Source organism: Ovis canadensis, chromosome 1, assembly GCF_042477335.2.
Source record: "Ovis canadensis isolate MfBH-ARS-UI-01 breed Bighorn chromosome 1, ARS-UI_OviCan_v2, whole genome shotgun sequence".
Taxonomy (NCBI): domain Eukaryota; kingdom Metazoa; phylum Chordata; class Mammalia; order Artiodactyla; family Bovidae; genus Ovis; species Ovis canadensis.
The window spans coordinates 27,374,052-27,386,501 of record NC_091245.1 but is presented as its reverse complement, the minus strand read 5'-3'; the positions used below and the strand labels follow the sequence as shown (position 1 = coordinate 27,386,501).

Genomic DNA, 12,450 nt, shown 5'->3' with positions numbered 1-12,450 from the left:
AGGAGGTGATAAATTAGGAGTTTGGGATTAACATATACACACTAGTTTATATCAAATAGACAAACAGCAAGTTCCTACTGTATAGTCAGTACCTTGTAATAATCTATAATGGAAAAGAATATGAAAAAGAATATATAAATATATAATATGCATAAGTGAATCACTTTGTTGTACGCTTTGTACACTTTGCTATATATAATACAACACTGTGAATCAATAATACTTCAACTGTTGAAAAAGAAAGCTTTAAAAGAGTTAAAGGAAAAGCACATAAAAATTGTTTAACATTTTAAAAAATGTTTATAGCAGCTTTATTCAAATAGCCCAAATATGGAAATAATCCAAATGCCTATTAATAGGAAAACAGATAAGTTGTGGCATAGCCATATGATGGAACATTAAGCAAGTAAGTAAGTGAAGTCGCTCAGTCGTGTCTGACTCTTTGCGACCCCATGGACTGTAGCCTACCAGGCTTCTCCATCCATGGGATTCTCCAGGCAAGAATACTGGAGTGGGTTACCATTTCCTTCTCCATTACTCAGCAATAAAAAAATATTTACTTTTGATGCACACACCATGGATAAATCTCATTAATTAGAGTTTAAGAAGCTAGACACAAAACATTATATACTATATTTTTCCATTTATATGAAATTCAAAGACAGGCAAAACAAATCTGTGGTGATACAAGTCAGAATAATGTTTATTTTCCAGGGTCGGGGGTAAAGGGGGAAGGTATTGACAGAAAAAGGGCATGAAGGAAACTTCTATGGTGACAGAAATTTGTGTATCTTTACCTGGGTGGTGGTTACATGTGTGTGTCCATATGTATATATAGACACACACACACATATATGTATGTTCATCGATGTTATCCCAAAGATTAACGCTCCTTAAGCACTTCATTATATATATATATATATATATATATATATATGTAATACTTGAATAAAAAAACACCCAGGTGTTAATGTATTTTTGTCTGTATTAACTATAACTTAGGACTATAAATTTTTAGTGGGTTTTTGCTAAAAATTTTGCAGTGTTCTCAGTACACCACTCTGTAATGAAATTTGGAAAATTTTATTGGCTAAATATTATGTATCTAAAGGGCTAATACAGGAAATAAAGTAACCTCATTCAACTTGTTATTTAATGATATATAAATCCACCTTTCAATATTATAAGAAATAGTCATCTGGCCTCTATTTAAATATCTGTGAAAAGAAATTTGTTTCATTTACTGAGCATCTTTTAAATAAGTGCCAGGCACTCTACTAGGTCATAAAAATGAAAAAAATATATTCAACTCTGGCCTTAAAGAATTTGTTTCCCTTCATTTTATCAGACAAACATTAAAACAGAGCATTGAACAATGTGAGAGGACAGAAATAACTAACTTGTTTTACTTTCTCTTAATGACCTGAACTTTGTTTCACTAAAACAGTCATTCACTAGAGCTAGCTCATTCATTCAAAAAGTTTATCTTTTAAGAACCTATCACATAAGTTTCACAGAAAGAAAAACACTATAATCTTTACTGAATAATCACCATAGTTATCACTGATTCAGGTAAGATTGTCTCACAGGGCAATAAGACCATTGGCTGAAAGACTATAGGAGAACAGGACACCCAGAGTCTCAAAGCACCACCCTCATTTCACTTTTTAATTGCAAAGAGGAAAAGCACTTTTGCAGTGGACATACACAAGAGACATCAATTTAACCAATTATAAACTGATACTTCTCGATGCGTTCCAGTAAAAAATGACCATCACTTATGATAGTATCATTCTTGCTGAAAATATTTAAACTGAAACTATTTATGAGGGCAAAAACAAACACAAATAAGGATTTTACACCAAATATGGCCTAAATGCTTCAAAAATATTAATGATGTGAAAGAGAAAAAAAAGTGGGAGAACTGTTCTCAATGAAAGAAAATCAAAGAAACCTAAGAACTAAATAGAACTGTGATCCTTGATGGAATCCTAATTAAAAAAATATATATTTTAATAAAAAATTATATATATAAAATATATATACATACATTTGTATAAATGAAAGAATAAGAACATCATGGAACAACTGGAGAAATCTGAATATGAACAATATGCTTGATAATAGAATTATATGTTGAATTTGTTTCTCATGTAATTGTACTTAAGTAAAAAAAAAAAAAAAAGACTTGTTCTCAGGAAACATAGGCTGAAGTATTAAAGTGACAAACTGCAATTAATCCTCAAATGGTTCCTCAAAAAAAAGTATGTGTGTGTGTAGAGGTAAAGCAAATGTGGCAAAATGGCAACAACGGGTGAACATGGCTAAAGAGTATATCAGCATCCACGTACTATTCTTGCAGCTCTGCTGTGGGTTTGAAATTTTTCCACATAAACAACTGTAGGAAAAATACATTTTCTTGACAAAGTCATTGTATAGATGCAAAGAAGAATCAGTCATAGTTCTTGCTATTGTCCTCTGCAGCCATAGAAAAATCCCCCCAAACAGACTTAGGAATACTTGAAGACAGTGACATGGTTCACTGTACTTTCACCAAAAAGGAAATTTAGCTCTGTGTGTCAATAAATTTAATCTTAATAACATGCAATTTCAACTACAACCAAATCCAAAAATCATGTAAATTGCTAGAAAAATATTACTGAACATAAATATAAATAAATAGTAACCATAAAAAACTTGAAAAGTAGCAACATTATCCAAATTCTGATCCTCTTACTTTACTTAAAAAAAAAAAAAGACAAACACACATAGCTGGAATTAATCACCTTATTGTAATCTTGACCACCGTATTAAATGGGCAAATAATAATAAGATCAGGACTCACTGTATAAACAATCCTATGTGTATACTTTCTAATTATGGTCCTAGGTGGCTCTATTCTTCACGGACTCAAAAAAAATGAAGATAATATTTGTCCCCTTCTGAAAATAAACCTCCAAATTGTGACCAGTATATCCTTAGAGACAAAGTGAATGTGACCACACAGTATGAGCTCGTTTCCTCAGATAAACTAATCTTTCACCCATTAAGTCAGTGGATTTTCAACTTATTTTTAAGCTTCAGAATCCCTTTTTAAAAATCTTACATGGAAATGCTACAGGTAGACCAGAAAAGAGCAGAGATACTCAGACTGAAGACAAAGGGACAGATTAATTCCTCGGCCATCTTCCTATTTCCTGGCCCTTCCTCAACACAGCAACTTCTTGGAGGCTATCACAGAACCTGGGAAATATGCTTTTAAAAAGCTTGTGTATCCCGGGACCAGGGTTTCCCTGATGGCTTGACAGCAAAAGAATCCGCCTGCAACGCAAGAGATGCAGGAAATGTAGGTTCAATCCCTGGATCGAGAAGATCCCCTGGAAGAGGGCATGGCAACCACCTCCAGTATTCTTACCTGGAGAATTCCATGGACAGAGGACCCTGGCAGGCTACAGTGGCTGCAGTGTCAGACACGGTTGAGTGACTGAACACACATGTATATGTGTTATCAAGGGACCAGGATTCCCCCCAGCACAACCTATAGCTACAGTGGTAGGCTGAGCTCACCCAAGAACAATTTTTATAAGAAGCTTTCTCCTGAAAAAATTTCCAAATATAGAGCAACAAGAACAACTGATTTTGCCACATTTATTTTACCCCTAAATGCACACACAAGCAGGCACACACACGCACACACACATGTACGAAACTGTATCAAAAGTCTATAGGGTTCCACAGAAAGGTCACTCAATCAGGAAAAAGGCAAGACAGAGGCAGCACAACGCTGAGAAAAGAAAGTACTCACTTTTAGTTGTTTTATTTTCTTACCTCTGCTGGTAGAGGACTGGTAGCTGCTGGCTTGACTGGGTCGTGTGCCACAGCCAGGGTTCCTGCAGAGGAAGTTCCATTCATGGTTAATTTGGCTGCATCAGCAACTTCTCCATTAGGCAAGATCCCATCAGCAAACCAAACTCGCCTCTGCTCTCTGGGCTGAGCCACTTGAGGAGCCAGAAAAATAAAACAGGCATCACTGTGACATTGGTAGGGTTTCTAACACCAAGAAGAGAAGGTCACCAATTTCAGATGTACAAAGAAACCACTACTTAGCATAATTATAAACATAACTGTGACTGCATAAAAGTGGTTATCAGTTAATAAAATACACATTTAAATATATTCCTTTCTTCTATAATTAAATATATTCCTTACTTCTATAATCCATTAATTCTATAATCTTTAAACATAGTTTTAAAGATTTAAAACACTTTGCTTTAAAATATTAAACACACCTATGATTGTCACATACTCTGTCCTGTTAACACAAACAGATAAACTAAGGAAAATGTTTGAAGTGCATAGGAAATAAACATCAGGGAAAAAATATCTAGAAATAGACGTCCACATCTCCAGAAAGTATGAAGTTTCTGTAGGAATAAAGTATCTATCTGGAAAAGTGATACAGCATTTTGAAAGAGCAAAAGATGCCCTGAAGAATGTTGAAGAATCATTAACTCATAAAAGAAGAGCTGGCACAGATATGAAAGAACTGGGAAGCAAACTGACCAGATCTTTGGCTGAAGTGTAGCTGAGAAAGAAAAAGACTGATCTGGCAGTGTGAAAGTACTCTGCATTTTAGTAAAAGGATGGGGAAAAGCTGGAAAACTCAGTCCAGAAAAATGATCTCTTCAAATCCAGTTTTGAAAATCAATTCAAACAGTGAAAACAAAGAGAAACTAGGGAAGAACAACAAAAACAACAAAAGATGTAAAGAGGATAAAGATTTTAAGAAAGAAAACCTGAGCTCATTAAAACACGAGAATGACTAAGGGATGATCTGAAAAGAGGAGGAAATGGGGAAAAGTATGATAATGTCAATAGAAGTTTTTGATCTTCAAAAGGGGAGGGGGCTTTTTAGCAAGGGGAAGGGAATATTGCTAGACAAAAAAGTTATAAAATTAATGAAAGAAGACAGAGTTTAATTATTAAGGGAGACTTACTGACAAGATCATTTTAAAGAAATAAATAATTGCTATTTTTGCTATTCATAATCCCCAGAACTTAACAAAGTGCCTTTCATCTAACAAAACTATTATCATAAAGATATAATAAACTAAAATAAGTTGAGTCTATAATTTTCCATCTATCATATGATATCATCAGAATTAAGGGTTGATTTTATAAAGATCTGTGCACCTAACACAGTATTTTCACATTTTTATATGGATAGATTTTTTTTAAAATGGCAATATATATTCCAAAAATCAATACTAGAATGGGCTGTTCAGAAAAAAGAATTCTCATTTTTATCACTTCTTAAAGTCCTACAAAGAATACTAAGGTAGGTATGAGGCTAGGATTTTTCAGGCTGACTTCAAATTCTTCAACTCTTTTCAAGTAAAAACAAAGTAATTACTCCATTCTTAAGTGGGAGAGGGTATTGGCATATTTTTAGAGGTGCCTCCAAAATATCAGGCAATACAATATTATTCCTTATTTGCCCAGAAATAGTCTCAAGACATTTCTCACCTGTGCTTCCGCTTTAATAACCACCCAAAGGGACTTATCTGCAGTGTTAAAGACTTGTGATGTAAAATCACATCAGCACCTTTTCAGAGGAACTTGGTGAGGAAAAAGAGAGAGAATAGCACATGATCCCCTACCTTCTGCTCCAGGGTGCTTTAAAACTCCCACAGGTACCATCACAGTGGGAGGTGGAGAGCTCAGGGCTCCTGAGGCCTGAGCTTGCTGCAAGGGAGGGATAGTAGAACAGTATTCAGCAGGATTGTTAGGGTTAGGGCTCTGGCTTGAGGCACTCATCATGTTCTCCCAGGCTTGAGCTAAAGCAAATACAGACACAATCAATGTGAATGGATTGTAAAATATGGACATCAAGACCTCCACAATACTGGATAAATAATGTAGTTCCTCCTCATTAACACTCATAGTATGTCTCTCTTCCAGCTAATAAAGGTATTAAGGAGATAGGTGATTTTATTCAGTAAAGGAGACCATGTAGTTAAGTAAACTATTTGGAAGCAACAAATAAGAATTACATGATATTTCTGATACAGACTGATAGCAGATTAGTCTTGAGGTTAATGATAGGCTCCTGGCTCCTTTAAAGAGGACCACACATTACCTTAAGAGGGAGTAAAATAATTTTAAACTTATTAAAGATTTACAATTGGGATAGCATTTAGACATTTCTGGTGGTGGGGCAGGTTTAATATTTAATGCATTTTTTTTTAAAAATCAGGGGCTAAAAGAGCAAAACTCTGTTGTATGATATTTTTTGTTTCAATTCTAGATTTTTAGGCTTTTCTCAGCTGAAGTAAAATCTCATTTGAAAAATTCTGAAGCCTAAAGCTCAGAAGAAAACATCTTAACATTTCTGTGAATTTTCCTTTTGTACAATCATTACCCTGTGTAAAAGTATACAAGAACAACCATTTCACATCTCTGTGAAATCTCCTGTGTCTCAAAAGCACAGGACCCATTTGAACATGAAAATGTGCCAATATCATGTAAGTGCCATCAACCAGTATGAATGATCACAAATGTGTTAAGGTTCTGTATACTCCATAATTTTACTAACTAAATACTGACATATCAATTATTGTCTTCAAAGTAAACAGGATGAAAGATGCTACAGAAATGAAATATATAAATTTTATTATCTAGGTTCAGGTAATATCACACGCTCAGGAATAAAATCACCCAATTTTTGGAGCGTTTTTTAAAAAATCTCATTCTGCATCAAAGAATGATCCACAAGATTTTGAATACTTGTTGCCTCCAAACTGCAGGACAAAGCTCGAAACAACAGTTATGTTCCTTTGAAAGCACTGGCAGGAAGAGGGAAGGAAGAGAAAAGGAGAAAGGGAAAAAGGGACAGGGAACACCGAAAAGCATCAAATTAAATATTCAGTAAAAGACCAGGCTAAGCCATGCGAGAGGAAAGAGGCTGGAAAAACCAGGAAAAGAAGAATTTAGGATCCCCTGTTAAGGGCATCCTTGGCTTAATAAAAAAAGTAAGTATTCCATATGAATCCTCTGCCATTTCCTTCATCTTTAGCTATGCCAAGTTAAAAAAACAAGCTATCAAGTTGGAAGACCTCATCAAATAAAAGAGGTATTGTGTACTGTAATTAAGCAGCATGCTATTATCTGTGAATAAATATCTGACAATGAAATGATCACTGAGTGAAATAACCACCATCTGAAAAATGACCCTTAAGAGTAAAGAGAATGAATTCATATTTGATCAAAATTATAAGAATTCAGAAATGGGAGGAAACTAGGTGGATCATAGGAAATCAGAAAAGATCAGATTAAATAACATGCAATAGGTTAATAAGCCAGCAACAGGAAAACATCACTATGAGCAACGCAGACACAAAGAGCAGGAGGGACTTTGAGCAGATAAGTTTCAGCCTCCAGGAGCCACACTATCCTGGCGTAAGCAGCACTGGTATCTAACTCCAACATTTCACGTCTATTAGTAACTGTTCTGGCAACTGTACAAAGATGCACTCAAAGAGAAAACACCAAATAGTCTGATCAACTTTATTTTATCTTTTTACAAGAATACTCCGGGGGTTGGTTGGTTTGTTCGGTTTTAACTAAAATGCCCTTGGATTTATTTCCAGTCCTGCAAAAGGTGAACACAGGATAAGCTATATTTACCTTTTCCTGGCCATATTCTTTTACCATATAAGTAAATTCAAAATCATTATCCTCATAACAAATCTAACCGGTACTAAGGTGATAAATGATAGAAAAATGCAGTTTTCTTTGATCCTAGATGCTAAAAATATTTATTTTTCATAAGATGAGTGGACCAAGGTGTTAATAAGAATATATTCAGTCATTAAGGTATTCCCTAGAAACAGAATTCTTCCCTTGAAAGGAAAACCTCAAGCCAGTTTCAATATTTCATCAATTTAGTGGTCAATAGCCCCCTCCCCCTCCAACTCCAGTTACTTCACAGGAACATTAACAGCAATGTAGCACCAGATTTCCACAAAAATTTCCATTCTTCCTGCAAAACTTACCTGAATTTAGCAATTATTCATTAAACTAGGCACAGGAATTCTGAAATACTAAGATATTTTCAAATTTTTCTGTTAAAGTTATGACATTTGAGAAGGTGAACAACTTGAAGAGCAAGGCAGGAAAAATCAGGAGTTTTTTCATTGGCATTCTCTTGTTCTGTTTCAGTAACTGTGAATTCAACCTGTTTTAATACTTACCATTCATTAGCACTGAATGGCAGATTACACATACTCTAGCTTCCTTTCTATCCATGTATAACAGTTTACATTTCAGACTACAGCAGGAAGCACAAAAAACCTGCAGGAAAAAGAACATACTAAATTTACTTAGGATCACAGTATAAAGGAAATAAACCAATACTGATCAACACTGTGGTCAGGAAACCATATTAATACAACACTAACAACTTCAAAGTGAAGTCACTCAGTCGTGTCCGACTCTTTGTGACCCCATGGACCCCTGTGGACTGTAGTCTACGAGGTTCCTCCATCCATGGGATTTTCCAGGCAAGAGTCCTGGAGTGGGTTACCATTTCCTTCTCCAGAGGATCTTTCCAGCCCAGGGACTGAACCCGGGTCTCTTGCATCGTAGGCAGACACTTTACTGTCTGAGCCACCAGGGAAGTCCTAAAAACTTCAAAGGAAAATGCAATTGAGGAAGCTGGGTGTGGAGACCGTATTCAAAAGCAAAAAGAGATGAACATGTCTGTCAAAAATTAGGAAAGTTAAATTGCTGACTGAGAACAGAAATTTTTAGCCAAGACTACACAGCAAATATATACATGCCCAGTCTCTTTAGTCATGTCTGACCCAGGGAGAGAGCCCACATGCCCCATGTCTCCTGCACTGCAGGAGGATTCTTTACCGCTGAGACACTGGGGAAGCAAATACATGGCGGGGGAAAAAAATCTAAGCTGTCTTTAGGCAAAATTTCTGTTCAAAATATCATACAACTTGGGTGTTTAGACCAGTAACATCTGCTATTTCTGTTTAGAGTCAATATTGTTGTTCAGTCACCAAGTGGTGTCCGACTCTTTGTGACCCCATGGACTGTAGCCCTCCAGGCTCCTTTTGTCCATAGGATTCTCCAGGCAAGAATACTGGAGTGGGTTGCCATGCCCTTCTTCAGGGGATCTTCCCAACCCAGGGATCAAACCCAGGTCTCTTAGTCTGCTGCAATGGGAGACAGGTTCTTTACCACTAGTGCCACCTGAGAAGCCCTTAGCTTTCCTGCCAGGAAGCAATCGTCTTCTAATTTCATGGTTGCAGTCACCATCTGTAGTGATTTTAGAGCCCAAGAAGAGGAAATCTGTCATTACTTCCACCTTTTCCCCTTCTATTTGCCAAGAAGTAATTGGACCAGGTGCTATGATCTTAGCTTTTTAAATATTGAGTTTTAGGCTGGCTTTTTCACTCTCCTCTTTCACCCTCATCAAGAGACTCTTTAGTTCCTCTTCTCTTTCAGCTTCAGCCATTAAAGTCATATTATCTGCATATCTGAGATTATTGATATTTTTCCAGGCAATCTTGATTCCAGCTTATAACTCATCCAACCCGGCACTTCACATAATGTGCTATGCAAACAAGTTAAATAAACAGGGTGACAATAAACAGCCTTGTCATACTTCTTTCTTAATTTTGAACCAGTCAGTCTTCCACATAATGTTCTAACTGTTGCTTCTTGACTCCAGGTTTCTCAGGAGACAGGTAAGATGGTCTGGTATTTCCATCCCTTGAAGAGTTTTCCACAGCTTGTTATGATCCACAGCCGAAGGCTTTAGCATAGTCAATGAAACAGAGGTAGATGCTTTTCTGGAATTCTCTTGCTTTCTCTACGATCCAGCAAACGTTGGCAATTTGATCTCTAATTCCTCTGTCTTTTCTAAGTCTAGCTTGAATATCTGGTAGTTCTTGGTTCACATACAACTGAAGCCTAACTTGAAGGATTTTGAGCATAACCTTACTAGCATGGGAAATGAGTGCAATTGGCCGGTAGTCTGAACATTCTTTAGTATTGAAGATTGATCTTTTTCCACTGCTGCATTTTCCAAATTTGCTGGCATAATGAGTGTAGCACTTTAATAGCATCATCTTTTAGGATTTTAAATAGCTCTGCTGGAATTCCAGCACTGCCACTAGCTTTATTGGCAGCAGTGCTTCCTAAGGCCCACTTGACTTCATACTCCAGAATGTCTGGCTCTGGGTGAGTGACCACACCATCGTGATTATCCAGGTCATTAGAATCTTTTTTTGGTATAGTTCTTCGTATATTCTTGCCATCTCGTCTTAATCTCTTCTGCTTCTCTCATTTCAGTCCTTGATTATGCCCATTTTTGGATGAAATGTTCCTTTGATATTTCCAATTTTCTTGAAGAGATCTCTAGTCTTTCCCCTTCTGTTGTCCTCCTCTATTTCTTTGCATTGTTCACTGAAGAAGGCCTTCTTGTCTCTTCTTGCTGTAACTCTGCATTCAGTTGGTTATACATTTCCCTTTCTCCCTTGCTTTTCACATCTTTTCTTTCCTCAGCTATTTGTAAAGCCTCCTCAGACAACCACTCTGCCTTCTTGCATTTCTTTTTCTTTGGGATGGTTTTGGTCACCACCTCCTGTACAGTGTTATGAACCTCCAACTACAGTTCTTCAAGCACTCTGTCTACCAGATCTAATCCCTTAAATCTATTCGTCATCTCTACTATATTATCAGGGATTTGATTTAGGTCATACATGAATGGCCAAGTAGTTTTCCCTACTTTCTTCAATAGAACCTGAATTTTGCTATAAGGAGCTGATGATTTGAGCCAAAAGTGAGCTCCAGGTCTTGTTTTTGCTGACTATATACAGCTTTTCCATCTTTAGCTACAAAGAATGTAATCAATCTGATTTCAGTACTGACCATTTGGTGATATCCATGTGTAGAGTCATCTCTTGTATTGTTGAAAAAAGGTGTTTACTATGACCAGTGCATTCTCTCTGTGTGACTCCATGGACTGTAGCCTGCCAGGCTCCTCTGTCCATGGGATTTTCCTGGCAAAAATACTGGAGTGGGTTGCCATACCCTCCTCCAGAGGATCTTCCTGACCCAGGGATCAAACCCACATGTCCGTCTCCTGCACTGCAGGCAGATTCTTTACTGCTGAGCCACCAGGGAAGCAAATATATAGGAGGGGAAAAAAATCTAAGCTGTTCTTAGGCAAAATTCCTATCCACAAACACATAACATGAGTGTTTAGATTAGTAACATCTGCTATTTCTGTTTGAAGAGGCAATATAGCAGGTGAAATAAACAAAGACTGGGAATTCTGGGCTTTCACTTCTGTTTTTTTACTACCCTTATGTGTGGAATAATAATCATACCAGCTGCTTTCATTGGTTTGCTATGCAAGCCAGGAAAGATCAAAATACAGAGTTTAACCATAAAAGCAAGCACAGCCCCAGCTATAGGGAATCAAACTAGGCCACCAAAAATTGGCCATGCCAATTTCCAGCACCTTATTTCCACTTTCCAGGGTTGGTTCCCGACAATCTTACTTCTTTTCCCTTCCATACCAGGCAACAAGAATCTCCTTAGCTCCCTGTTAAGATTTATTTTCTTGAGAACTCATTAATCCCTATCAGAGAGAACTTCATACAGGTAGAAAGGTGTTCCCAGCAGTGCAAATTTTACTAGTCCAGTTTTTATGGCCAATAAGTATCCTGTATCTTACATAACTGAAACAAGAGATGAGGTCCTATTAAAGACAAAGTGAGAGCAATCACCTCTTCTTCTGCTAGGTATAATTAATCTACCTAGTTACCACGATTACCAATTTACATTTTCAGAGGCTTCCCATTATCAAAACAACTCTGTGGTATAGGGAGAACTGGAGCTATATTACCTTATTTTCTATCAGAGGAAACTAAATTTGGATCATTAAATGACTTGCTCAGGTTCACAGGAAACTATATGAATACTAGGCACTTAACATACATGTATTATCTCATCTAAACTCATAAATTCTATGAAAGCATTCATTCATAATTAACAGAGTTAAATAAACATGAAGTAAAACTACTCTGTCATAGAGCTAGTAAGCTACATAATAGGTTCGAAACACTGTATTGGAGGCAGTTACCAAAACCATCCCAAAGAGAAAGAAATGCAAGAACACAAAGTGGTTCTCTGAGGAGACCTTACAAATAGCTGAGAAAAGAAGAGATGTGAAAGACAAAGAAGAAAGGGAAAGATATACCCAACTTAATGCAGAGTTCCAGAGAACAGCAAGGAGAGTTAAGAAACTCTTAAGTGAGCAATGTAAAGAAATAGAGGAAAACAACAGAAGGGGAGACAAGAGATTTCTTCTAGAAACTTGGAGATACCAAGGGAATAATTCATGCAAAGATGGGCACAATAAAGAAC

At 36.7% G+C, this 12,450-nt stretch overlaps 2 protein-coding genes across 3 annotated transcripts in view; both read right to left on the bottom strand.

Moving 5' to 3' along the window:
• The window catches only part of SCP2 (sterol carrier protein 2), a 981,293-nt gene that overhangs the window by 827,716 nt on the left and 141,127 nt on the right, over nt 1-12,450 (bottom strand). The gene's annotated exons all lie outside the window — the stretch shown is intronic.
• Nucleotides 1-12,450, bottom strand: part of ZFYVE9 (zinc finger FYVE-type containing 9) — a 116,242-nt gene that overhangs the window by 62,607 nt on the left and 41,185 nt on the right. Inside the window, exons 4-6 of one of the 2 annotated variants that reach the window (XM_069591811.1) lie at nt 8,253-8,352; nt 5,661-5,837; nt 3,829-3,998 (exon numbers count right to left, since the gene is read on the bottom strand). In XM_069591811.1, the coding sequence (XP_069447912.1) occupies nt 3,829-3,998; nt 5,661-5,837; nt 8,253-8,352 (447 nt within the window). The remainder of the gene's footprint in view (nt 1-3,828; nt 3,999-5,660; nt 5,838-8,252; nt 8,353-12,450) is intronic. The other variant, XM_069591820.1, reaches the window with a different exon arrangement.